The 25031-nt window shown below is 33.7% G+C and overlaps 31 protein-coding genes and 2 non-coding genes across 34 annotated transcripts in view. All coding sequences in view use genetic code 11, as the record gives it.

Moving 5' to 3' along the window:
- The window catches only part of rps3 (ribosomal protein S3), a 657-nt gene extending 531 nt beyond the window's left edge, over positions 1-126 (top strand). The window contains exon 1 of the mRNA in view: positions 1-126. This exon is cut by the window's left edge and continues 531 nt beyond it. Coding sequence (YP_010426005.1) covers positions 1-126 — 126 coding nt within the window.
- A 1170-nt stretch (positions 127-1296) lies between these two features.
- On the top strand, positions 1297-1656 carry rpl16 (ribosomal protein L16). Its single transcript has one exon. The coding sequence runs from the start codon at positions 1297-1299 to the stop codon at positions 1654-1656; it is 360 nt and encodes a 119-aa protein (YP_010426004.1).
- Positions 1657-1781: 125 nt separating this feature from the next.
- Positions 1782-2147, top strand: rpl14 (ribosomal protein L14). Its single transcript has one exon. The coding sequence runs from the start codon at positions 1782-1784 to the stop codon at positions 2145-2147; it is 366 nt and encodes a 121-aa protein (YP_010426003.1).
- Positions 2148-2304: 157 nt separating this feature from the next.
- rps8 (ribosomal protein S8) lies at positions 2305-2709 on the top strand. Its single transcript has one exon. It carries the CDS (start codon positions 2305-2307, stop codon positions 2707-2709), a length of 405 nt encoding a protein of 134 aa, YP_010426002.1.
- A 124-nt stretch (positions 2710-2833) lies between these two features.
- infA (translation initiation factor 1) lies at positions 2834-3067 on the top strand. Its single transcript has one exon. The coding sequence runs from the start codon at positions 2834-2836 to the stop codon at positions 3065-3067; it is 234 nt and encodes a 77-aa protein (YP_010426001.1).
- A 118-nt stretch (positions 3068-3185) lies between these two features.
- rpl36 (ribosomal protein L36) lies at positions 3186-3299 on the top strand. Its single transcript has one exon. It carries the CDS (start codon positions 3186-3188, stop codon positions 3297-3299), a length of 114 nt encoding a protein of 37 aa, YP_010426000.1.
- Positions 3300-3449: 150 nt separating this feature from the next.
- On the top strand, positions 3450-3866 carry rps11 (ribosomal protein S11). The gene has a single exon. It carries the CDS (start codon positions 3450-3452, stop codon positions 3864-3866), a length of 417 nt encoding a protein of 138 aa, YP_010425999.1.
- Positions 3867-3937: 71 nt separating this feature from the next.
- rpoA (RNA polymerase alpha subunit) lies at positions 3938-4948 on the top strand. The gene has a single exon. It carries the CDS (start codon positions 3938-3940, stop codon positions 4946-4948), a length of 1011 nt encoding a protein of 336 aa, YP_010425998.1.
- Positions 4949-5092: 144 nt separating this feature from the next.
- On the bottom strand, positions 5093-5512 carry petD (cytochrome b6/f complex subunit IV). Its single transcript has one exon. The coding sequence runs from the start codon at positions 5510-5512 to the stop codon at positions 5093-5095; it is 420 nt and encodes a 139-aa protein (YP_010425997.1).
- A 1031-nt stretch (positions 5513-6543) lies between these two features.
- petB (cytochrome b6) lies at positions 6544-7242 on the bottom strand. The gene has a single exon. It carries the CDS (start codon positions 7240-7242, stop codon positions 6544-6546), a length of 699 nt encoding a protein of 232 aa, YP_010425996.1.
- Positions 7243-8145: 903 nt separating this feature from the next.
- psbH (photosystem II phosphoprotein) lies at positions 8146-8367 on the bottom strand. The gene has a single exon. It carries the CDS (start codon positions 8365-8367, stop codon positions 8146-8148), a length of 222 nt encoding a protein of 73 aa, YP_010425995.1.
- A 102-nt stretch (positions 8368-8469) lies between these two features.
- Positions 8470-8601, top strand: pbf1 (photosystem II protein N). Its single transcript has one exon. It carries the CDS (start codon positions 8470-8472, stop codon positions 8599-8601), a length of 132 nt encoding a protein of 43 aa, YP_010425994.1.
- Positions 8602-8675: 74 nt separating this feature from the next.
- Positions 8676-8777, bottom strand: psbT (photosystem II protein T). Its single transcript has one exon. It carries the CDS (start codon positions 8775-8777, stop codon positions 8676-8678), a length of 102 nt encoding a protein of 33 aa, YP_010425993.1.
- Positions 8778-8939: 162 nt separating this feature from the next.
- Positions 8940-10466, bottom strand: psbB (photosystem II CP47 chlorophyll apoprotein). Its single transcript has one exon. It carries the CDS (start codon positions 10464-10466, stop codon positions 8940-8942), a length of 1527 nt encoding a protein of 508 aa, YP_010425992.1.
- A 424-nt stretch (positions 10467-10890) lies between these two features.
- On the top strand, positions 10891-12990 carry clpP (clp protease proteolytic subunit). The gene is made up of 3 exons: positions 10891-10961; positions 11871-12166; positions 12767-12990. The coding sequence occupies exons 1-3, from the start codon at positions 10891-10893 to the stop codon at positions 12988-12990; spliced, it is 591 nt and encodes a 196-aa protein (YP_010425991.1).
- A 139-nt stretch (positions 12991-13129) lies between these two features.
- On the top strand, positions 13130-13243 carry rps12 (ribosomal protein S12; one part of a trans-spliced gene, as the record gives it; the record has 2 gene entries for this part). Coding sequences YP_010425990.1 and YP_010425945.1 both cover positions 13130-13243 — 114 coding nt within the window.
- Positions 13244-14030: 787 nt separating this feature from the next.
- Positions 14031-14420, top strand: rpl20 (ribosomal protein L20). The gene has a single exon. The coding sequence runs from the start codon at positions 14031-14033 to the stop codon at positions 14418-14420; it is 390 nt and encodes a 129-aa protein (YP_010425989.1).
- A 256-nt stretch (positions 14421-14676) lies between these two features.
- On the bottom strand, positions 14677-14982 carry rps18 (ribosomal protein S18). Its single transcript has one exon. It carries the CDS (start codon positions 14980-14982, stop codon positions 14677-14679), a length of 306 nt encoding a protein of 101 aa, YP_010425988.1.
- A 286-nt stretch (positions 14983-15268) lies between these two features.
- rpl33 (ribosomal protein L33) lies at positions 15269-15469 on the bottom strand. The gene has a single exon. The coding sequence runs from the start codon at positions 15467-15469 to the stop codon at positions 15269-15271; it is 201 nt and encodes a 66-aa protein (YP_010425987.1).
- Positions 15470-15810: 341 nt separating this feature from the next.
- psaJ (photosystem I subunit IX) lies at positions 15811-15939 on the bottom strand. The gene has a single exon. It carries the CDS (start codon positions 15937-15939, stop codon positions 15811-15813), a length of 129 nt encoding a protein of 42 aa, YP_010425986.1.
- A 422-nt stretch (positions 15940-16361) lies between these two features.
- On the top strand, positions 16362-16435 carry trnP-UGG. Its single transcript has one exon. It is a non-coding gene; the product is annotated as a tRNA-Pro (tRNA).
- A 188-nt stretch (positions 16436-16623) lies between these two features.
- Positions 16624-16697, top strand: trnW-CCA. The gene has a single exon. It is a non-coding gene; the product is annotated as a tRNA-Trp (tRNA).
- A 122-nt stretch (positions 16698-16819) lies between these two features.
- petG (cytochrome b6/f complex subunit V) lies at positions 16820-16933 on the bottom strand. The gene has a single exon. The coding sequence runs from the start codon at positions 16931-16933 to the stop codon at positions 16820-16822; it is 114 nt and encodes a 37-aa protein (YP_010425985.1).
- Positions 16934-17105: 172 nt separating this feature from the next.
- Positions 17106-17201, bottom strand: petL (cytochrome b6/f complex subunit VI). Its single transcript has one exon. The coding sequence runs from the start codon at positions 17199-17201 to the stop codon at positions 17106-17108; it is 96 nt and encodes a 31-aa protein (YP_010425984.1).
- Positions 17202-18085: 884 nt separating this feature from the next.
- Positions 18086-18337, top strand: psbE (photosystem II cytochrome b559 alpha subunit). The gene has a single exon. It carries the CDS (start codon positions 18086-18088, stop codon positions 18335-18337), a length of 252 nt encoding a protein of 83 aa, YP_010425983.1.
- An 8-nt stretch (positions 18338-18345) lies between these two features.
- Positions 18346-18465, top strand: psbF (photosystem II cytochrome b559 beta subunit). The gene has a single exon. The coding sequence runs from the start codon at positions 18346-18348 to the stop codon at positions 18463-18465; it is 120 nt and encodes a 39-aa protein (YP_010425982.1).
- Positions 18466-18492: 27 nt separating this feature from the next.
- On the top strand, positions 18493-18609 carry psbL (photosystem II protein L). The gene is given in 1 exon segment: positions 18493-18609. A coding segment is annotated over 1 exon segment (117 nt).
- Positions 18610-18754: 145 nt separating this feature from the next.
- Positions 18755-18877, top strand: psbJ (photosystem II protein J). The gene has a single exon. The coding sequence runs from the start codon at positions 18755-18757 to the stop codon at positions 18875-18877; it is 123 nt and encodes a 40-aa protein (YP_010425980.1).
- A 921-nt stretch (positions 18878-19798) lies between these two features.
- Positions 19799-20761, bottom strand: petA (cytochrome f). The gene has a single exon. The coding sequence runs from the start codon at positions 20759-20761 to the stop codon at positions 19799-19801; it is 963 nt and encodes a 320-aa protein (YP_010425979.1).
- A 272-nt stretch (positions 20762-21033) lies between these two features.
- cemA (chloroplast envelope membrane protein) lies at positions 21034-21723 on the bottom strand. Its single transcript has one exon. It carries the CDS (start codon positions 21721-21723, stop codon positions 21034-21036), a length of 690 nt encoding a protein of 229 aa, YP_010425978.1.
- A 294-nt stretch (positions 21724-22017) lies between these two features.
- ycf4 (photosystem I assembly protein Ycf4) lies at positions 22018-22572 on the bottom strand. Its single transcript has one exon. It carries the CDS (start codon positions 22570-22572, stop codon positions 22018-22020), a length of 555 nt encoding a protein of 184 aa, YP_010425977.1.
- Positions 22573-22936: 364 nt separating this feature from the next.
- Positions 22937-23038, bottom strand: psaI (photosystem I subunit VIII). Its single transcript has one exon. The coding sequence runs from the start codon at positions 23036-23038 to the stop codon at positions 22937-22939; it is 102 nt and encodes a 33-aa protein (YP_010425976.1).
- Positions 23039-23560: 522 nt separating this feature from the next.
- accD (acetyl-CoA carboxylase beta subunit) lies at positions 23561-24979 on the bottom strand. The gene has a single exon. The coding sequence runs from the start codon at positions 24977-24979 to the stop codon at positions 23561-23563; it is 1419 nt and encodes a 472-aa protein (YP_010425975.1).
- Positions 24980-25031: the final 52 nt, after the last annotated feature.

The following is a 25031-nucleotide window of genomic DNA, read 5'->3' as shown; positions in this document are numbered from 1 at the left end:
TGGATAAGAGAGGGTAGGGTTCCCCTACAAACCATTCATGCGAAAATTGATTATTGTGCCTATACCGTTCGAACTATCTATGGGGTATTGGGTATCAAAATTTGGATATTTATAGACGAAGAATAAAAAACCTTTAGTTGACTTGTCTTTCTGTTTCGATGGAACGATGGAACAAAAAAATGGCAACCCTTTTTGATTCTTTTTTCCATCCAATCAATTCTAATTTTTAATCCCATAAGGTTTAATAAAAATAAAATTTACCTTTTGATATAATTGCTATGCTTAGTGTGTGACTCGTTGGTTTTTGTTAAAATTAAGACTAAAAAAAGAAAGTTAAAGTTATAGTACCAAGTATGAACTAAAAATTATAGAACTAATAACCAACTCATCGCATCACATTATCTGGATCCAAAGAAACAGTCAAGATATACTATTTTAGTCCTATCATTGTAGCAACTGAATTTTTTTGACATAAACAATTCATTAGATTTACTGTCAAAGAAAATTAAAATACAAAAAAGAAAAAAGGATACCGGTAAATGGAAAGATGAGAGAAAGAAAAAAATGAATCTAATATAAAAGATATATAATTCCAATATGTAAGGTCTTTGAACATCTCATAAAAGAAAATGTAATTAAAGCATCAATACAGATTCAAACAAAATTATATGATATGAATCTGTTCTATAGAACAAAAAAATAAGAGCTTAGAGCCAATAACGACTAAGGGGGTTGGTGGAAAAACAAAAGCTCCATTGTAGAATTCAGACCTAACCATTAATCAAGAAGCGATGGGAACGACGGAACCCATGAATACATAAGATTCACTTGAAAATGAATTCTGATAATTCATTGGAAAGGATGGCGGAACGAACCAGAGGACAATTCATATATTCTGAAAAATTATAAGCTAACTCTACACTCGAAATAGCTATTGAAAGAGTAAATATTCGCCCACGAAAATTCTTTTTTTTTTTTTTCATTCTCATATTCAATTGTTAAAATACAAGGAATTCAATAAAAAAAAAAAGAATAGAATAAAATATTTAGTAAACTAGATGAATAAAAAAGAATTCATTGATTCAGTGTATTATATTTTTACATATATATCTTAATTATTTATTATATATTATATAAAAATAGACATTTAAAAAATGAAATTTCCATTTTTTAATTCGCGAGGAGCCGGATGAGAAGAAACTCTCACGTCCAGTTCTGCAGTAGAGATGGAATTACAAAGGAACCATCAACTATAACCCCAAAAGAACTCGATTCCGTAAACAACATAGAGGAAGAATGAAGGGAATATCTTATCGGGGTAATCGTATTTGTTTCGGAAGATATGCTCTTCAGGCACTTGAACCCGCTTGGATCACGTCTAGACAAATAGAAGCCGGGCGACGAGCAATGACACGAAATGCACGTCGCGGTGGAAAAATATGGGTCCGCGTTTTTCCTGACAAACCTGTTACAGTAAGACCCGCAGAAACCCGTATGGGTTCGGGGAAAGGATCTCCCGAATATTGGGTAGCTGTTGTCAAACCAGGTCGAATACTTTATGAAATAAGCGGAGTAGCAGAAAATGTAGCCCGAAGAGCTATCACAATAGCGGCATCAAAAATGCCTATACGAACTCAATTCATTATTTCAGGATAAGAATATAGAACTAAAGGAAATGGATCTTTTGGATAACACCAAGTGGAAGTTTTTTTGGACAAACAATATTTCTTTTTCACCTTTTGCATTTAGTTTTGCATTGAAAGAACAGATAAAAATAAAATATGATTCAACCTCAGACCCTTTTGAATGTAGCAGACAACAGCGGGGCTCGAGAATTGATGTGTATTCGAATCATAGGAGCTAGCAATCGTCGATATGCTCGTATTGGTGACGTTATTGTTGCTGTGATCAAAGAAGCAATACCTAATACGCCCTTAGAAAGATCCGAAGTGATCAGAGCTGTAATTGTACGTACCTGTAAAGAACTCAAACGCGACAACGGCATGATAATACGATATGATGACAATGCCGCAGTTATTATTGATCAAGAAGGAAATCCAAAGGGAACTCGAATTTTTGGTGCGATTGCCCGGGAATTGAGACAAAAATTTACTAAAATAGTTTCATTAGCTCCTGAGGTATTATAAAATGATAATCTAAGGCATTTGAATGAATTTCAATCATAGTAGATTGTGTATCACGTATATACCTTTCATTTTAAATTTTTTCATTTTTTAATTAAAAAGAAACTAATAACATGTTGATTATATCAAATTTTTGGGACACCACCGATTTTAGTTCATTATGGGTAGGGACACTATTGCTGATATAATAACTTCTATACGAAATGCTGACATGAATAGAAAAGGAACGGTTCGAATAGTATCTACTAACATCACCGAAAACATTGTTAAAATACTTTTACGAGAAGGTTTCATTGAAAATGCGAGAAAACATCAAGAAAGAGATAAAACTTTTTTGGTTTTAACGCTGCGACATAGAAGAAATAAGAAAGGGGCTTATAGAAATACTTTCTATTTAAAAAGGATCAGTCGACCTGGTCTACGAATCTATTCTAACTATCAACGAATTCCTAGAATTTTAGGTGGAATGGGGATTGCAATTCTTTCTACCTCTCGAGGTATAATGACGGATCGGGAAGCTCGACTAGAAGGAATTGGCGGAGAAATTTTATGTTATATATGGTAATCCCTAGAATATTAATATCCGAATTGGATCCAATATTTCCTATTTGGGAACAAAAAAAGAAAAAAAAAGGCTTGTCTAATATCACTCCTCTATTAGTTGATACTTTAAGGGGGTTTTATCTGAAATGAAAGAACAAAAATGGATTCATGAAGGTTTGATTACTGAATCACTTCCTAATGGTATGTTCTGGGTTCGTTTAGATAATGAAGATCTGATTCTAGGTTATGTTTCGGGAAGGATACGACGTAGTTCTATACGAATCCTACCGGGAGATAGAGTTAAGATTGAAGTAAGCCGTTATGATTCAACCAGAGGTCGTATAATTTATAGACTCCGCAACAAAGATTCAAACGATTAAGCCGTTTTTCAACATTCCTTATTCCTTTCTACAAAAATAGAATTCAAGGTTCAAAATATCACGAAACTTATTTTCTTCCAAAAAATAGATTCAAAATTAAAACTAAAGAATAACAAATATGAAAATAAGGGCTTCTGTTCGTCAAATTTGTGAAAAATGTCGACTGATTCGCCGACGGGGACGAATTATAGTAATTTGTTCTAACCCAAAACATAAACAACGACAAGGATAATCATTCTACTAAACTATATACTAATGATCTTTCTAAAATACTAAAATAATTGCTAAAATATTTTATTGCTGAAAAAAAATGACGGATTTGTTTTGACATGAAATGGATATATCCATATATCTTTGAATCATATTTATGAGATGATAAAATATGGCAAAACCTATACCAAAAACAGGTTCACGGAGAAATGGACGTATTAATTCGCGTAAAAGTGCACGGAAAATACCAAAGGGTGTTATTCATGTTCAAGCAAGTTTCAATAATACCATTGTGACTGTTACAGATGTACGAGGTCGAGTGGTTTCTTGGGCTTCTGCCGGTACTTGTGGATTCAGGGGTACAAAAAGAGGGACACCTTTTGCAGCTCAAACCGCAGTAGGAAATGCTATTCGTACAGTAGTGGAACAAGGTATGCAACGAGCAGAAGTCATGATAAAAGGTCCCGGTCTCGGAAGAGATGCAGCATTACGGGCTATTCGTAGAAGCGGTATACTATTAAGTTTCGTACGAGACGTAACCCCTATGCCACATAATGGCTGTAGACCTCCTAAAAAAAGACGCGTGTAGAAATAAGAATTGAAGGGATTTCAAGAGAAATAAATGATTCAAAGATATGATCAATTTTGTAAAATATTACTATGGTTCGAGAGAAAATAAGAGTATCTACTCGGACACTGCAGTGGAAATGTGTTGAATCAAGAACAGATAGTAAATGTCTTTATTATGGACGCTTTATTCTCTCTCCACTTATGAAAGGCCAAGCTGATACAATAGGCATCGCGATGCGAAGAGCGTTACTTGGCGAAATAGAAGGAACATGTATCACACGTGCAAAATTTGATAAAATACCGCACGAATACTCTAACATAGTAGGTATTCAAGAATCAGTACACGAAATTTTACTGAATTTGAAAGAAATAGTATTGAGAAGTAATCTATATGGAACTTGCGAAGCGTCTATTTGTGTTAGGGGCCCCAGATGTGTAACTGCTCAAGATATCATCTTGCCCCCTTATGTAGAAATAGTTGACAATACACAGCATATAGCTAGCTTGACGGAACCAATTGATTTGTGTATTGGATTACAACTCGAGAGAAATCGCGGATATCAGATAAAAGCGCAAAATAACTTTCAAGATGGAAGTTATCCTATAGATGCTCTATTCATGCCTATTCGAAATGTGAATCATAGTATTCATTCTTATGGAAATGGGAATGAAAAACAAGAGATACTTTTTCTCGAAATATGGACAAACGGCAGTTTAACCCCGAAAGAAGCACTTTATGAAGCCTCCCGGAATTTAATTGATTTATTTATTCCCTTTCTACATGCAGAAGAAGAAAACTTATATTTAGAGGACAATCAACACAAAATTTCTTTACCCCTTTTTACCTTTCACAATAGATTGGCTGAAATAAGGAAAAACAAAAAAAAAATAGCATTGAAATATATTTTTATTGACCAATTAGAATTGCCACCTAGGATCTACAATTGCCTCAAAAAATCCAATATACATACATTATTGGACCTTTTGAATAACAGTCAAGAAGATCTTATTAAAATGGCGGATTTTCATATAGAAGATATAAAACAAATATTTGGCACTTTAGAAAAACATTTCGTAATTGATTTAAAAAAAAAAAAATGACAAAAAATTGATTGAATTTTCCAGACTGGATCAAAAAATGAATTCAATACAAAATTCAATTGAATAGATGTATCTAGGGAAAATTCACTTTGAAGCGACTATTCCCTAGATACAGACCTTGTGTTATTTCACAATTGAATCAATTTAAAAAAGACCTAAAGTTAGGGATTTATCAATGGGTAATGTTGCTCCAATACCTAACCAAAGGGCTACTACAGTACCAACCAAAAAAACAGTTGTAGCTACTGGACGACGAAATGGGTTTTGGAATTTATTCACATTCTCTAAAAAAGGAACTGTTAGTAATCCCGCAGGTACTGAAACCATTAAAAGAACGCCTAATAACTTATTTGGTACTGTACGAAGTATTTGAAATACAGGAAAGAAATACCATTCAGGTAATATTTCCAAAGGAGTTGCAAACGGATCCGCCGGCTCACCAATCATTGATGGTTCTAAAACCGCTAATCCTACGTTACACGCAATAGTACCTAAAATCACTACAGGAAAAATATATAAAAGATCATTAGGCCATGCGGGCTCCCCATAATAATTATGCCCCATACCTTTCGCTAATTTAGCTCTTAATACAGGATCATTTAAGTCAGGTTTTTTTGTTATTAGGATAGGTGAATTCTTATAGATTCAATTCATCCCCCGAAAGAACCGGACATGATAATTTTTCATCATCCGGCTCGAGCAAGAATTAAAAGAACCAAATGGATCCATAATATATTTTATCCATATAAAAGGTTCTCTGTAAGAACCCCTTTCTTAAACCTCCCTTTCCGAAGTCATACTTATCCATGGAAAGAAAGGAATTTCGCTCTTACAAATAAAAGCTCAATACCCAAGTAGGCTTACAAAGTTTATTATGATCAAATGCTTTTTGGGTCGTCTCATACCTTGTGATTGTTGTTTATTTCCAAACTATTTGGAGATTTTGAGTTTCTATAAAATGTAGAATTACATATATTACAAATCAAAGGGTTCACTTGTTACTAATATAGCCAGTCTCTATTGTTCTTTAGATCCCTTGTTTCACTCCGATAGTATCATAGATCAGGTCAATGCCGAGGAAATGAATGCATTTCAATACTATTCAAACTATTAGTTAATAGAAAATATATATATTAAAAAAATGAAAAAAATCTGGGTTATATCATGCAAAATCAAACATTCAACTGGATCTTACGGAGCCTCTTCATGCATGACATGATTCAGGGTTGATCATAGAATAGAATTTCTTCAAAGGAACCAGCCTACCCTCTATATAAAACTTACTTATATGGTGGTTGGACAAAAGACACATTGGATTATGAATTTCAATGTGGCAGAAAAGAAGATATACCTGCACGGCCTAATCAATAGTTCAAGTCACACACTCCCATAATCCATTTTAATTTCGGAGAATTACCTTCAACTAGTGATGTTATGTTAAATAACTAAATACAAAATTATGGAGTTGAAGGAAAATGTCCAAATACATGGATTATTGAAAATAATAATCCATACATGTAGCAATGAAATACTGTTGTTCTTTCTACAAGTGATAAATGATTGATTACAAATAGCTATGATAGAACTTTGCTATTCTATAAGGGCCCAGAAATACCCTGTTTACGTATCATTAGAAAGTGCATTAACATAAATACAGCAGTAAGAAGAGGCAATACAAAAGTGTGTAAACTATAAAAACGAGTCAAAGTGGATTGTCCCACACTAGCACTCCCCCGCAATAACTCTACCAAAGGCGATCCTATTACAGGAATAGCGTCCGGTACGCCTGTTACAATTTTGACTGCCCAATATCCAATTTGATCCCAAGGTAAGGAATAACCGGTTACACCAAAAGACGCGGTCAATACACCTAGAACCACACCTGTAACCCAAGTCAATTCTCGAGGTTTTTTAAACCCACCGGTGAGATACACACGAAATACATGCAGGATCATCATTAGAACCATCATACTCGCCGACCACCGATGAACTGATCGTATTAACCAACCAAAGTTAGCTTCAGTCATTATATATTGAACAGAAGCAAAAGCCTCAGTAACGGTTGGACGATAGTAAAAAGTCATAGCAAACCCCGTAGCTACTTGTACTAAAAAACAAGTAAGAGTAATTCCGCCTAGACAATAAAATATGTTAACATGAGGAGGAACATATTTACTAGTTATATCATCCGCAATCGCCTGAATCTCGAGACGTTCTTCGAACCAATCATAGACTTTATTGAGATAGGTAACCTTCGAATCCCCCCCCCTAAGAACCGTATATGAGACTTTCATCTCGTACAGCTCAAGCAGACACACCCAAATACTGAATTAAAATGAAAAGGGATTATAGAATAGAAAGTTGAAAACTTCTTAATCCCCTATTCAGATTCGGAAGATAGAAAGGAATAAAAATCCGACAGTTCTTCTTTGTGGTGATAATGCCAAAATATCAAGTCAGCTCAGTTGTCTTTCGCTTAATTGTTACTACAGGCTTCTTGAATATTCTCTTTTCCTATTTTTCTTTGATTTCTTTTTTTTGTGCCTATGCCTAATACCGCTTTTTGCTTTTTTTATCATTGATAGGAATTTCTCTTGTTAAGACCCTATGAATCGCTTGAACCCCCAGATTCATACTAGAACCACGATAATTCAATAAAATCCTTAAAGTTAAGCACAAAGATTCCTTGAGTAAGAACCGTTGTATCATCACTGATTCAATCATATAGGATAGGTATTATGACTAATAATACAAAAAAATTTGTCTGTTGATTACACAAAATAGTCATACAAAGGAGTTTGAAATAATAAAAATCTTTCGATTTATAACTTATAATTCTTTCTTTGAAAAACAAATTTTTTTGAATCCGATCTCGAGGTCTAAATATTAAATATGAATCATAGTTCAAATATTTCTTAATATATTTTAGCTATTCCGTGTTTCAGATACCAAAAGAAATATCCGACGAGGTAGAACCATCTCCATCAGGGTAAGATGACAGACTCATTTTCTGTATTATCAATAGGATCAATTATACCAAGTCACACACTCATATTCCGGAAATACAGAAAGAAAGAAATTTCACGATCGAACTACCAACAAGGGAATTTAGAAATAGAAATCGGAGCCCTAAAAATTCACTTTGTATTGAAAGGCTAAAACTTGTTGGTTCTTTTTGATTTCATTTTCTTGTGGATTTAATTCATTGAAATTCCATCCAATAAAACGGAAGAATTATAAATTTCCAAAATAATAGATAGGAATACTGCAAATAAAGCCATTGCAACTCCCATTAAAGGAGTAGTTCCCCACCCAGGAGCTACTTTACCATATTCCGAATTCAACGGTTTCAATAAAGCCCCTACGGTAGTAGGTTTTGGACGAGATCTAGAACTACCCTCAACAGTTTGTGTAGCCATAAATCTGATTATATTCATTGAGATCTGTTGACTTTGTATACCATTCCGTTGTAAATAAATGATTTTATCATAGATCCACTGTGGTCTTAAAATTAGATAATAATGGAAACAGCAACTCTAGTCGCCATCTTTATATCTGGTTTACTTGTAAGTTTTACTGGGTATGCTTTATATACCGCTTTTGGGCAACCCTCTCAACAACTAAGAGATCCCTTCGAGGAACACGGAGATTAGTTGAAGTAATGAGCCTTCCTATTATAGGAAGGCTCATTACTTCAATTAAGATAATGAAAAATTATTTCAACTTTTTACTTTTTAGTTGGAACTTTAGGCGGTTCCCGAAAAAAGATAGCGAAAAAAATTATCCCTAGAGTAGAGACTAATAGAAATGTATAAACCAATGCTTCCATATATTTGATTGTGGTTTACAATTATAGCTTCCATACCTGTTTACTTGAAATTATTTTCCCGATAATGATAAAAGGGAAAGAGTAAAAAAGGGGCGGTAATTCAAATTAAGATTGCTCCAGTATCCTATGCCAAATCACAAAAAATAACAAAGCAATGTTGTATTAAACTCCTTGTCTTCTTGTAGTTGGATCTCCAATTTTTTGGAATGCGCCAAATTCTACTTGAACATCCAAATCGGGGTCAATACCGGCAAAAACATCTCGGAACAAAGTTCGCGACCCATGCCAGATGTGTCCGAAGAAGAATAGTAGGGCAAAGGAAGCATGTCCAAAGGTAAACCAACCCCTCGGACTACTACGAAAAACACCATCTGATTTCAAAGTAGCACGGTCTAATTCGAAAATTTCACCTAATTGAGCACGTCTAGCATATTTTTTCACAGTAGCAGGATCACTATAACTGACTCCGTTGAGTTCGCCACCATAAAACTCAACAGTTACACCTACTTGTTCAACGCTATACTTAGATTCCGCTCTTCTAAAAGGAACATCAGCTCGAACAATTCCGTCCCCGTCGATCAAAACGACCGGAAAGGTTTCAAAAAAAGTAGGCATACGGCGTACAAAAAGTTCACGTCCTTCTTTATCTCTAAAAACAGGGTGTCCTAACCATCCAACAGCTATTCCATCGCCGTTATCCATTGAGCCCGCTCTAAATAATCCTCCTTTCGCCGGATTATTCCCAATGTAATCATAAAAAGCTAATTTCTCAGGAATTTTCGACCAAGCTTCTGATAAACTTTGATTTTCGGCTAGTCCAGCACTTACCCGTCGGTATATTTCTTGCTGAAAGTATCCTTGATCCCATTGATAACGGGTGGGTCCGAATAATTCTATTGGAGTAGTTGCTGAACCGTACCACATAGTTCCAGCAACAACAAAAGCTGCAAAAAAGACCGCAGCGATACTACTAGAAAGAACGGTTTCAATATTGCCCATACGTAACCCTTTGTATAGACGTTGAGGCGGCCGGACACTAAGATGGAATAGACCGGCTAATATGCCTAATGTCCCTGCAGCAATATGATGAGAAGCTATTCCTCCTGGAACAAAAGGGTCAAAACCTTCCACACCCCATGCTGGACTTACAGGTTGTACTTTTCCAGTTAGTCCATAAGGGTCGGACACCCAGATTCCGGGACCGTACAAGCCTGTTACATGAAATGCACCAAAACCAAAACAAGCCACCCCCGAAAGAAATAAATGAATTCCAAAAATCTTAGGCAAATCCAAAGAAGGTTTTCCTGTACGTTCATCACAAAATATTTCTAGATCCCAATACACCCAATGCCAAATAGCTGCCAAAAAGCACAAGCCAGAAAACACAATATGCGCGCCAGCCACACCTTCGTAACTCCAAATGCCGGGATCCGTTATAGTCCCCCCTGTAATACTCCAACCGCCCCATGAATTGGTTATTCCTAAACGGGTCATGAAAGGTATAACGAACATACCCTGTCTCCACATTGGATCAAGAATGGGGTCAGAGGGATCAAAAACTGCTAATTCATATAGAGCCATCGAACCAGCCCAACCAGCAACCAGAGCTGTATGCATGATATGGACAGAAATCAACCGACCAGGATCATTCAATACGACGGTATGAACACGATACCAAGGCAAACCCATGGAAATACCCCTTATATCAAAGAAAAATGACACTATGTAACTTTATTGCATTGGAAAAGACTATAACTATGCAATGGATCCCTTTTGTTCAATCGATTATCTAGCAACAAGGGTTAATGTTTCTTCTATTCGGTTGGTAATAATAGAACAATTATGTTTGTAGGAACAAAGAGAAACAAATCTATTCTATACCCGATAAGTAGCAATACGCAATGGGGAGTTGATACCATCTTCTATCAGTAAATGCTTTCATACTTGTTCATTATTGGAAGGCTATATTGGTAAGAATTTTTTCTTAAACTAAACCTTTCTAATCTATGCAGAAAATAGAATTAATGAGTGATATTATAAAAACAATAACCTTAATTATTACGTTTCCACATCAAAGTGAAATAGAGTACTTAATTATTTTTTCTTTCATTTAATGCCTATTGGTGTTCCAAAAGTTCCCTTTCGAAGTCCTGGAGAGGAAGATGCATCTTGGGTTGACGTATAGTGCGACTTGTCAGATATATTGGGTCATATGGGATTTCCCCATTATCTCTCCCGATTGAGATATCCTCCATTTCGCCCAAGAAAGATTGATTAAATCATCCAAAATTTGGAGCGTGAAATGCAATTCGATCCGTTTTTTAGTTTTAGGGGGATTCAGGTTAATAATTCTCACTTAGAATAATTTATGGTTGGCTCGGTTGGACCAATAAAATGAAGTATCCAGGCTCCGTTTATAAAAACCCCAATCCCAATCGGGAATATATTAAAAATTACTGCTTGTATTATATAGGTTATTTACTTTAACTCTTAATTTTTTCGATTTGAAATTAAAAATAGCGCTCTCAACTTTAATGATTTGAATGAAAGTAATTAATCTGTTGAATATGGAAATTGACGAAAGAAAAGATATGAAGTAAATAAAAAAGGGGAATTTTAACAAAAAAAAACAAGCGGTATTGGAAACATTTGTTCTATATGGGCAAATCGAAATCGGGCAGATCGTTACCCGGAGTAGAGCATAAACCTAAAAATTTCAAGAGACCCATTCAAGAACAAGAAAATGACATCGTGATTTGAGTTGAATCTCGATGATATGATACATCAATGAAAAGTAAGTTCAATAAGTTTAGTAAATTCTTTTTTTTTTTTTTAGTAGAATTTTATTCTATTTTAATTATAGAAATTTTTTTATATTATATATTATATGGGTAATTAGGGAATTGCGAAAAAGTAATCTTTTTTGAAAAATCGAAAAGGAGATTCTTGATTATTCATCATAAGTTGGAAAAATCTCTATGAAAAAAAAAAGGATGTAGAATCTACACATTGATTTTTTTTTACAATTTTGTTTGAACCGTATGCATCAAAAGGTGCATGTACGGTTCCTAAGGGATAGAATTTTACCCGAATCAACCGACTTTATCGAGAAAGATTACTTTTTTTAGGCCAAGAAGTCGATAGCGAGATCTCGAATCAACTTATTGGTCTTATGGTATATCTCAGTATCGAAGATGATACCAAGGATTTATATTTGTTTATAAATTCTCCTGGCGGATGGGTAATACCCGGAGTAGCTATTTATGATACCATGCAATTTGTGCGACCAGATGTACATACAATATGCATGGGGTTAGCTGCTTCAATGGGATCTTTTATCCTGGTCGGAGGAGAAATTACTAAACGTTTAGCATTCCCTCACGCTTGGCGCCAATGAGTTTTTTATTTGAAAGAAAAAAGAAAACTATGCCTTCACCATATCAAATATTAATATTTTAAGTAATAATAGCATGGCACTTTGAATTCGATATGAGATATTTTTCTCTATTTTATTTTCAAAACCTTCAATTATGTATCGAAAGAGGAGTATGAGATGAAGAGTATTCCCGATTTCTTTAGGAGTCCATTTCAGCGTCACAAACTTTTTTTCATAACAAAAGACTCTATTTATGTTTGAACGAGTACAAAAAAATTTTCTTTCTTATTTTTCGAATCAAAAAGAAACTTTGGGATTGCTTAACTACAGATGAAATAAATATATAAAGCAACGGAGCCATCATAGTATTTTTAGCTCCTACGAAAAGAAGGGTGGTAATTGGATAATTTACTGATCTGGATCTAATCAATTCTAGATTTTCTCTTTGTTCAACGGAAAATGAAAGTAAATTCCATTCTATAGCCGTATGCAATGCGAAAAAAATGCCCGTACGGTTGTTCAATTCTATCTTTTTTATTCTTAATTCCATATTTTTTCTATTCATCACATTACGCGAGATAGAAGAACTTTTTTATGGTATATATCATCAGGGTAATGATTCATCAACCCGCGAGCTCTTTTTATGAGGCCCAAACGGGAGAATTTATCCTGGAAGCGGAAGAACTTTTGAAATTGCGTGAAACCCTCACAAGGGTTTATGTACAAAGAACGGGCAAACCCTTATGGGTTGTATCCGAAGATATGGAAAGGGATGTTTTTATGTCAGCAACAGAAGCCCAAGCTCATGGAATTGTTGATCTTGTAGCGGTCGAATAAAAGGAATAAAAATAGTTTTAAACATTTGAAATTTTTTCTTGTTACTCGGTTTACCATTCTGTGTTTAATATTCCATTAACTATAAAAAAAAATTCGGTTAGGATTGATCTAAACCAGCCCATTATGTATATGATTCAGCATGCCAACTATTAAACAACTTATTAGAAACACAAGACAGCCAATCAGAAATGTCACGAAATCCCCCGCTCTTCGGGGATGCCCTCAACGTCGAGGAACATGTACTAGGGTGTATGTGTGACTCGTTCAGATTATGAGCTGGAACAAAAAAAAGCAAATGAAAGGAAAGAATTTTTCCAGTATCAATAATCAATACTGGTGAATGGTATAAAACTCCAGTCACTATCTAAAATGAAAAAAAAAAAATAATAAATTCATCTATTGGGTATGAAATTTATGGTTTCTATTGGTATAAATCGGGTTTAAGATAAGAAAAAATTTCCCATTGGTAACGAACGTTATCCATTTAGCAGGGAATCTTATTTTAAAAGCAAAAAAATTCGGCTCCGATTCTTGCAAGAACGGACTAACAGGGTCAGCTATCCAGCAAACCTTCAAAATTAAATACCGTTACTGTATAGGTGGATCTCGTTGTGAAAGACCTATTACTGGATAATTCATGGGTAGAGCCAAAAGGTTTGAACTGTACAAGTTATCAATAAGATTCCGGAAATGAAGGAAAGGGGCTCCGGTGTATAGAGAGGACCTCACCGTTTTAAAAGTAACCATAGAAACGAAGGAATCCACTATTTCTTTAATCATCTATATTTAACTTGAATTCACATTTTTTTATTTACTTTTTTGATACATTAATAAATTTTTTTGTCTCGTTTCAAGACGAAATGTCGAAAAAAAGAAAAATAACAAAAATAGTGGTTGGGAAGGTTATAGTAGCAAAAGCCATTGGAATTTTTATTTTATACATTGGAAAAATCCGTTTTGTTATTAATAGACCAGAAGGCGAAAAGAATAACTTAAAGAAAAAAAATCGATTAGTTATTCATCAAAGTTTCAATTATTCAATGACTAGAGTTAAACGGGGATATATAGCTCGAAGACGCAGAAGAAAAATTCGTTTATTTGTATCAAGCTTTCGCGGGGCTCATTCAAGACTTACTCGAACCATTGCTCAACAGAAAATAAGAGCTTTGGTTTCGGCTCATCGGGATAGAGACAGGCAAAAGAGAGATTTTCGCCGTTTGTGGATCACTCGAATAAACGCAGTAATTCGTGAAAGAGGGGTATACTATAATTATAGTAAATTTATACACGATCTGTACAAGAGAAAGTTGCTTCTTAATCGTAAAATACTTGCACAAATAGCTATATTAAATAGGAATTGTATTTATATGATTTTTAATGAGATCTTAAAAAAAGAAGATTGGAAAGAAGAATACCTCGAAACGATTTAAATGAAGTTCCCCGGAGTTTATTCTCCGGGAGTATTAGAGTAGAAATTAGTCTAATAAAATATGATAAATAAAAAAAAATCACCAAATCCATTCAAAAAAAAATTCCCAATTTTTATATTATCTTACGCCGTGACAATCAAATCTAGATTCGACAATTTTTTTAGAACAAAACTGCAATCCGTGCTTGAGTTCAGATTCCAATTTTGATTCAATTATTAATTAAATAAATAGAACGAAAAAGAATAAGTCTATTATTTTATTTATTTTTGGTTCTAAAACTAGCAGTTCTAGTAGTCGACTCGGTTCTTTCAAATTGTTTCTCATTATTAAGAAAAGGTAACAAAGATAAAATACGAGCTTGTTTTATAGCAATAGTAATTAATCGTTGTTGTTTCAAGGTCAATCTATTCACTCGCCTAGATAAAATTTTTCCTTGTTCACTAATAAATCGACTAATTAAACTCATGTTTCTATAATCTATTCGATCCCCCGATTGGATCGGGGGCAAACGCCTACGAAAAGCTCGCTTGGATTTAATAAAGGGTCGCTTGGATTTATCCATAGTTTGTTTAGTTTATTCTTTATACATACCGAAAATCCTATTTCTTAATTCTAATTTTGTTAGGTCCAGCCAAAATAGGATCTGATTTGTTTATTTCTATTTTTTTCTATAATTTTTTTCTATAATATATAGTATATATATAATATAATAATATGAAATATTTACTATAAGAAATAAGAAATATATTAGAAATCCATTTTCTATTTTAAAAAAAAAGTAAATGATATAGATGAAAAATGTTTTGTCCCCTTACTTGAAAGGATAATAGATAGACGTTCGGCTCGATCTATTTCTTTATCTCTCCATGAATTGTATGTTTGTAACAATAGGGACAGAATTTTCGCAATTCCAACCGACTAGGCGTATTGTGTCGATTCTTTTGAGTAATATATCTGGAAACGCCCCTTGATCCCTTATTAACACTCTTTCGAACACAACCAGTACATTCCAAAATCACTTTTACTCGAACATCTTTACCCTTAGCCATGAACCTCCTTTGTATATTTAATTCAAGCAACTTTTCTATTTTTCTTGAAGAAAGGAAAAGAAAAAAATAGAAAAGTTGCAAAAATAGAAGTTGCTAACTCGAATTTCTAATCACAGTAATTTCATTTAAGTATCTTGGATAATACGCTTATCCTAGACCCACATTTTCGTTTCCATTCGAGCCTGAGAGCCTAAGTTTTGATAAGGTTGAATCCACTTTCTTCTTTACTCAACTAATCCTATTTAGTTTTTTTTTAAATAAAAAGAGGGGAGGGATTAGTCACAGATAGTTGATTCTAGCTCTAATCTTCGTTAACCCCTTACCCGTCTCAATAACTAGACTCAAAAAAAGGGGAATGTCAACGCATCTGGGAAAAAACGATTGATTTCTATTAATAGACCGGCTAAAGACCCAAACCATAAAGTACTTAGTACCGGTGCCACGGAAAGATATGTTTTGAAATCGCGCATTGAAAATCCTCCTTTTTCATTTCTTTAATATATAAAATAAAAGTAATACATATCTAATCTATAATCCTATGTATAGAGTCAAAGACTACTTGTATTTGTACACGAAATCCCTAAAAAAAAATCTACGTACTTTTACTTTTTTACTTCGAGTCGATAAGATATTTTTTTTAAGAAAAAGAGTAACATGCCCCTTCCTATTGAACTGAGCATTCCCGAAACGAAAAGTCTTTTTTTTTCGTTTACAACAGGTTTTTCATATACATAAATATACAAATCCTTTTTATTATACCTTATATGATAAAAGACCAAAAAGAAGAGGAAATAGCAGTGCAGTTTAATTATGAATTTATATGAGAAATAAGAATGTGGAAAACAAGACAAGGATGTTTTACAATTACACTATAAAAACCAATTGAATTGAAAGGGATGTAGCGCAGCTTGGTAGCGCGTTTGTTTTGGGTACAAAATGTCACGGGTTCAAATCCTGTCATCCCTACCTAATTACTTTTACTTTGAGAAGTAAGTAGGAATTAATTGAAATTTTGATTCAAATTGGACATGCCTAATCTCTCATTTTATTTATTATACTCTATATGATAAATAATGTATGCATGCAAGATGTAGATAGAGTTTTCAGTTATAAAAAAACCCTTTCTTTCCAGTCTTATCTATTTTGATAAGAAAGCGCTCTTAGTTCAGTTCGGTAGAACGTGGGTCTCCAAAACCCGATGTCGTAGGTTCAAATCCTACAGAGCGTGATTCCATTCTTGTTAAGTCAAATTGAATTAGACTGAAATAAATGAACAGTAATCGAATCTAAAATTGACCTCCTCCTTTCTTTAATCCACAGGAGGTCAATCAAAAAAAATTTGTTAATTAATCAAAGATCCAACTGATCACCACGTCTGTATTGTAAATATGCAGTTACAAATAATCCAGCCAAAGTAATAGGAATTAGGCCTAAGACAATTCCAAATAGAAAAACTTCAATCATTTCAATTTGTTTGAAAAAAAAAAAAAAAAGAAAGGTAATATCTATCCATAAATATTAATCTGAATTGCCCATGAATCTCAATAACCAAAAATTCTCAATTGCTGCAGTAAAGAACTAGAAACATGGGCGGAATCCCACAGAAACATTCCTTGAGTTGTTCATTCAATTAATTTCAAATAAGTCGTATCTTGTTTAGACCTATAAATAGAGCGGAGGTTATAGTTAAAGCCGCTAGTAAAAAACCGAAATAACTAGTTAGAGTAGGCATGAAGGAGCTAACTAAAATATGTTCTTTTTATACATATGTGTCTAAAGCATTTACCTAAGTTTCCATTTAGAAAAAAAAAATAAGCAAAAATCGCAATTCAAAGAATAAGTTCAATTGAATATTTTGAATTCATCAACTATTACATTATAGATGTCACTAACAAAAATAAAGTAAGGTCGGTATAAAAAAAACGACACGGCTGATTATCTGTGACATCTACGCATCTCATAATTTTCAATCAACATATTTTTTGCAAAACCTTTGAGTAAACTAATCTAATATTAAAATAATAATAAATATAACTATGGAATTTTCGGAATTTTCTTCAAAAATAAAATGTTATTTGTTTGAATCACTCTAGAATAAAATGAAAAATCATTTCTATTGGGATCAAATCGATTTTTTTTTCGAACGAACAGGTTTTTTATTTTATAATTATAACACAACACTTTTTAGTTTTTATTTTCAATTGAACTTATTAGCCTCAACAATTGGGTTCATCCAGATAAAATAAATAATCTTTTGAATGAAAAGAAAAAGATTATCATCATTCAAAAAAATCTTTCTTTTTTCCAACTCGGTTATTGGAAGAATATGATAATCTTCTTCCGGAATTAAAAAAAAATGAAAACTAGTTCCATATGCACAAAAAAAAACAAAGAAATTCTCTCGTACTTCATTTAAATATTAACTGAAATCGCCTTGCTGTGTCAGAAGAAGGATAGCTATACTGATTCGGTATACTCTAAAGACACCTTTGGTACTATATTGGTAATCCTACAAGATCTTTACGTTTTTACGTAAAGTCAAAAGTAAAAGGAAATTTACTAATTTCATCTTTTACGGATTTGCCTTTGACTGTACAAGAATATGTGGAGCTCAGCATGTCTGGAAGCACAGGAGAACGTTCTTTTGCTGATATTATTACCAGTATTCGATACTGGGTTATTCATAGCATTACTATACCTTCCCTATTCATTGCGGGTTGGTTATTCGTCAGCACAGGTTTAGCTTACGATGTGTTTGGAAGCCCCCGGCCAAACGAATATTTCACAGAGAGCCGACAAGGAATTCCATTAATAACTGGCCGTTTTGACTCTTTGGAACAACTTGATGAATTTAGTAGATCCTTTTAGGAGGCCCAATGACCATAGATCGAACCTATCCAATTTTTACCGTGCGATGGCTGGCTGTTCACGGACTGGCTGTACCTACCGTTTCTTTTTTGGGGTCAATATCCGCAATGCAGTTCATCCAACGATAAACAAAACCGAATCCGAATTATAGAGCTACGACACAATCAAACCCGAACGAACAAAATGTTGAATTGAATCGTACCAGTCTTTATTGGGGGCTATTACTCATTTTTGTACTTGCTGTTTTATTTTCTAATTATTTTTTCAATTAAATAAAAATAAATAAAAAGAAGGAACGAAATATATAGAATAGGAATGCTCTTATCCCATTCGGAAGGACCTCATTTCATAATTATCCATGACTGTTTATGTCTCTAAGCACGACTACTTGATGAAATGTGGAGGGAAGTGGGGTAAATGGCCGATACTACTGGAAGGATTCCTCTTTGGATAATAGGTACTGTAGCTGGTATTGTTGTGATCGGTTTACTAGGTATTTTCTTTTATGGTTCATATTCTGGATTAGGCTCATCGCTGTAGTAATTGCATGAACCGAGGCATAGATATGAAAGTATAAGAACTTAACGGGACCTTCCTTTTCCCCTCGAATTAGACAAACAAAGAAGGGGGAGGTCCCATTAAATTCTTTTTTTAATTATCATAACTTTTTAGTCAAAATTTTTCGTATAAATGAAAAAAAGAGCCCCCTTTCAATATTTTTGGAAAATTTATTTAGTCATTTCGAACATATATTCCTCCACAGTACTTATTGATCGTTCCTAAATTGTTAGAAAAAAGAAATCATTTGATTTACTGAATGATACAATAGAATCTAGATTTTTCTAGATTAAATAGAATGCAAGAAGTTCCATTTGTTCAATATATTTCCCTCTCACTTTTTCAGTTTGTCCACTCCTTAATACGTGTTACGTGTAATAATAAGAAAAAGAGTTCAATCTCGCGAAAGACTAAAAATTCCGACTAAGACAAAGGGAATCAAGACTCATTAACGTTTCTTTCGACACACGACAAGTATTGTAAAATTCCTTGTCGTGTGTCGAAGACCGGGAAGGCAAAGAATCCTATCTAGAATCATTTGTTCCCCTCATTTTTCTTTTCGTTATATTCCCCGCTTAGTCTAGTATCCAGCCGAATTTGATTCTCAAATAGAAGACTTTTGATACACTTTATGATATTGAAATACCCAAAATATCATATGATAATATCCAAATTTCGATTGGAAAAGGTGAAAAAGTAGAATAGTCGTCTTCGCAATCTTCTATATATTAAAAGTAATAATCTAGTATCAAGTAATTCCAAACTTCTGGTAGATGTAGAAGAAAAGTATAAACAAACAAAAAGAACCTTCTCATAATTTTTTTATTTATTGATCGTCCAATATTGTCAAATAATTGTTAATTTTGTTCTTGTTACAAGTTTGATATTGATAAATCCACGAATCTAGAAATTCATTTCGGACAATTGAACCTTCTCGAACTGTTTCTTTTTAAGAACCAAAAAGATTTGTGCCAAAATAACAGATGCAAAGAAGAACAAAAGACCTTGTACGCGCAGTGGGTCTTGAAGTACTATTTCGGCGTCTCCCTGACCAAATCCACCCACATTAGGATTACTTGTTAATGGTTGATCAAGTTTGATAGATTCACCCTCTGAAACAAGAAGCTCTGGTCCTGGAGGGATAATATCAACCACTTCACGTCCATCCGAGGCATCCGCTATGCTTATTTCGTATCCGCCCTTTTCTTTTCGTACAATTTTCTTTACTATACCTGCTGCTGTGGCATTATAAACTGTATTATTACTCTTGCTTCCGTCAGGATAAATCTGGCCCCTTCCTCTGTTACCACCTACATATATGGGATATTTTAAGAAGTGAACATCTTTCTTAGTGGCAGGATCCGGGGAAAGAATAGGAAAGGTAATTTCACTATATTTTTTCCCAGGAACGGGACCTATTACAAGAATATTTTGTTTATTGGGGCGATAGCTCTGAAAAGAAAGATTGCCTATCTTTTCTTTCATCTCTGGAGAAATACGATTGGGTGGGGCTAATTCAAATCCCTCAGGTAAAATAAGAACAGCCCCCACATTCAACCCCCCCTTTTTGCCGTTAGCAAGAACTTGTTTTAATTGCATATCATAAGGAATTCGAACAACCGCTTCAAATACAGTATCTGGAAGGACCGCTTGTGGAACTTCAATATCCACGGGCTTATTAGCTAAATGGCAATTGGCACATACAATACGTCCAGTTGCTTCTCGTGGATTTTCATAACCTTGCTGTGCGAAAATGGGATATGCATTCGAAATGGAGGATCGAGTTATTATATATAACACGAGCGATATGCAAATGGATCGAGTAATCTGTTCTTTTATCCAAGAAAAGGTATTTATAGTTTGCATGGTCCAATTATTGATTCCGAAAATTTCTACAATAAATTGGGTAGGTTGCTAGTATAGTTCCCTATCCCCGATTCTGTTATTTACTTTAAGTGAAAACTAAATTTACTGAAAGAATAGTTTATTACTGGAATATGGGAGAAACTTCCCGTCTTAGATGGGTATAAATAGAAAGAGGAAGTCAATTTTGTAATGCTGTGATTATGTACAAAGTAACAAACATCGCGTTCGAAATTCGAATTCGATTTATATCCGTATACCCCTTTTTCGTCTTTTCAGTCATTCATTGAATGATAAATCACTACAAGTGATGGGGATACACGATTTAAATAACGGAAAATCCAATATTTCAAGATTGTATCTAGAATAACTGGAAACGTAGAAACAAGACTAGATATAATTTGATCATTATGGGCAAATCCAAAATCTTTGTAGATAGAGCCAATCATTAGTTCCCAACCATGGGGCGAATGAAATCCGATACATAAATCAGTTAATAAAAGAATCGAAAAGGCTTTTATTGTGTCGCTTAAGTTATATAGGAATTCCTGAACCCAAGAGTTAAGAAGAATAAGTTCTTTATTTCCCAGAATAGAATAACCGCTTAGAATAAGGAAACAGATTAAATTTGTCGAGAAGTGCAAAATCATGTGGATACAATCCGCATTGTGCATTTTGATCAATTGAATAGTTTCATTGTGAATTCCTATACGAAGCTTTTGTAGATGTGTTTCCGGGTATTCCTTTATCATTTCGTCCAACAAGTGGAGCTCCTCTAATTCGATGAATTTTTCTAGAAGATTATTTTCTTGAATATCGTTCAAAAAAGTTTCTGATTGCTTAGTATTCCACCAATTAGTAACCCAAGATTCCAGACTTTTTTGAAATGATAAAGAGATCCACCAGGGTAAAAATACTATAGATATAAGATATAGAAAAGGAATAAATATTTTCTTTTTTTCCATTTTATTTTTCATCTATAAATTGTTAATGAACCTGTCGCGTTCGTCGACGTTCTGCGATCTAATATTTTTCTCAAACATGAATTCTATTCCAATGTATCGAATCCATGAATCTCTTCTTTGTTTTTTTGTGATTTGATAGTGCTAATTAGTCCTTGACTCGCGAAAGAATACAGAAATAGAAAAAAGAGTCCACTGAAGAAAAAAAAAGAGTGTTTACGGCTATTGAAATTGCGAAAAGTGAAAGCAAAGCAATTCCTGCCTGTCCATGAATACGTGGCAGAATCGCTTTCTTTTTCAAAATACTTCAATTGGTACACGCAAAAAAGAGGCCAATTCAGCAGCTTTTTGTTCAATTTCTCGTGGAGTCATATTTTCATCAGTACGCGTCAAAGGAATGGCTCCCTGGCCTCTAATTTCCAGATAAAGAACACGACGAGTAGAAATACCCTCTTTAAGTTCTATTCTAATAGATTGGATATCCTTTATAAGATATCGGAAAAGGATGCGACGATTTTTTCCAGGGAATCCCCAACGAAAAATACATACTATTCCTTCTTTTTTATCGAAAAGATCATAACCACTACCTACATTCCACGAAATTGTACACCACAAATAAGAGCTAATAAAGAGGCCCGCGATCCCATAGAAAGACATCACAATTCCTTGTGGAAAAAAAAGAATTTGCTGGGTGGGAAATAAAGATAGCAAATTCCTACCAAGATAGCTGGAAATTCCAACCAATACGAATCCTAATGAACCTAAAAAAAGGATAAAGGCCCAAGAGAAATTACTTATTTTTCGAGATCCCGTTATAAGTTCTATCCATATACGTTCTGAGCGCCAATTCATACTAGATTTGGTTACATTTAATTTGAATTGAAAAATACCTCAAATGAATTGTACTTTCCTTACTCTGTCTTGTTTCCGAGGTAACTCTCATCAACTAGTCCTATTCTGATGTCGGATGTGTTTCACTTTCTATTTAAATATCCTACGTAAATATTTATTTCTATTTTCCTTTTTAGTTAGATCAAAAAAATAACATGTACTCCTATGTCGTCATCTTTCCACATACATTTAAAGTAAGGGTTCTTTCGTTTATGTTCATTCGTTTATGTTCATAAGAAATCGCGTGGTATACCATTCCACTAAATAGATATCTATGTTATGATTCAAGTCTAAGTCTTGAAAAATGAGATTTGAACCCGAAAATCTAAACAATCTTATTTTTTTGAACATAAATAAATAAAGACGCCATTGCAATTGCCGGAAATACTAGGCCTACTAAAGGCACAAAAATAGAGGGAAAGTTCATAGTTATTACCTCGATTTACTATAATTGTATTGTAATTGTACCTGTTTGTTATATTTTTTGTTGTTATTATGTTATTGTTATTATATTAATAAATTAATTAGAATTCTAATTCTATAAAATTAATATAATTAATATAGTATATTAAGAAGTACAAGGAATGTAGAACTACAAAAGAAATTCACTTTCTACATATAATATATGATAATCAACTTTACTTTAGTATTCGTCATCTTTTTTTTCTTTATTTTGCTTCTACTACAAGAAAATACACGATTTCTTATAAATTAAATTTACAAAGGATTCGTTATAGTTTGATCCAAGGGGTATTGTTAATAAAGATTCACAAAAAATATTGAAAGATCTAAAAAAGCTATTTTTGAAGTCTTTGTTTTTTTATTCAAAAATTAGGATATCGCCAACGAAAAAACCCCATCCTTCATTTCTGGTTTTTCCTTTTATTCCGATAGATTCCAATAAAAAAAAAATACTTTTTGACACAAATAAAATAATTGACTTTAAACTTTAATCCGCGACTTTATTTTGATTCAAAGGAAAAAAAGCATGCAGTTGAAATAACTCACTTAGAACGCCTTTTAAAAGATTACGTGGTACGATTGGATCAAATAAACCTTTATGGAATAAAAATTCGGCTGCTTGTGAACCTTCAGGTACTGTCTTATTCAATGTTTGTTCAATTACTCTTTTACCCGCAAATGCAATGTAGGCATTAGGTTCGGCAATAATAATATCCCCCAACATGCCAAAACTGGCTGTCACCCCACCAGTAGTAGGCGATGTAAGGATTGACACATAGAATAACTTTTTATTTGATTGATAATCATATAAAACAGACGATATTTTCGCCATTTGCATTAAGCTCAAGCTTCCTTCTTGCATGCGTGCCCCCCCGGAAGCACATACTATAATAAGGGGTAGGGTTTTATTGGCAGCATATTCAATCAATCGGGTGATTTTTTCCCCTACTACAGATCCCATACTACCTCCCATAAACTCAAAATCCATAACCCCAATTGCTATAGAAATACCATTTATTTGACCTATACCTGTTTGAACAGCTTCAGTTAAACCTGTCTTTGTTTGATAAGAATCAATACGATCTTTATAAGCTTCCTCCTCTGAATGAAATTCAATAGGATCCATAGAGACCATATCTTCATCCATAGGATTCCAAGTACCCGGATCAATCAGAAGTTCGATTCTATCTGAACTATTAATTTTCAAATGATATCCACATTGTTCACAAATACCCATTTTTGACTTAAGCAATTTCTTATAATTTAATGCATAACAATTTTCACATTGAACCCACAAATGTTTATATTTTTGAGTTACATCAAGATTATTAGAACTTTCTATTCTAGGTAAATTACTATCATTTGTGCTCGTTCTTTTACTGAAATTTTCACTCCTATTTCCACTTTCATTAAAAATGTAATTCAAAATGTAACTGTCACTGGAATTGTCACTACCACTTAGGATGGAACTCCCAATACTGATTTGAGAATGAAGATAACTGTCAATGCAATTATTAATGTGATTATTCCAACTATCTTTAGTATAATATCCGGAACGATCGTTATAAGTATCGTCACTCTTAGATTTCGAGTTCAGATAACTTGAAGTCCAATACTTCGAAAAAGAACTTTGTAGTTCACTCAGAAAAGAATGATCGTTATCAATCTCAAAAATTTGATTTTCAATATCAAAATATATGGAATAACTGTCCCCCCTACTATCTATAAGTAAAAAAGTATCATCAGAGATGAAATTCGGAATGTCCCTGACACGAAAGAAATTATCAATATTACTGCTGTAACTAGAATTGTCACCATTTCTCCAACTATGAATGCTTTTTTCTGTATCATTTAGACTCGGATCTTCCTTTCTACTGGTATTTTCAATAGGACCAAGACTGTCCATTGATTTACTTAATCCACACTTATGTTCGAACCCTTTCTTAGACAACATCGAA

The sequence above is a fragment of the chloroplast genome of Amaranthus tricolor, assembly GCF_026212465.1.
Source record: "Amaranthus tricolor chloroplast, complete genome".
In the NCBI taxonomy this organism is placed as follows: Eukaryota; Viridiplantae; Streptophyta; class Magnoliopsida; order Caryophyllales; family Amaranthaceae; genus Amaranthus; species Amaranthus tricolor.
Note: the sequence above shows the minus strand (reverse complement) of the source record. Positions and strands in the feature narration are given on the sequence as shown.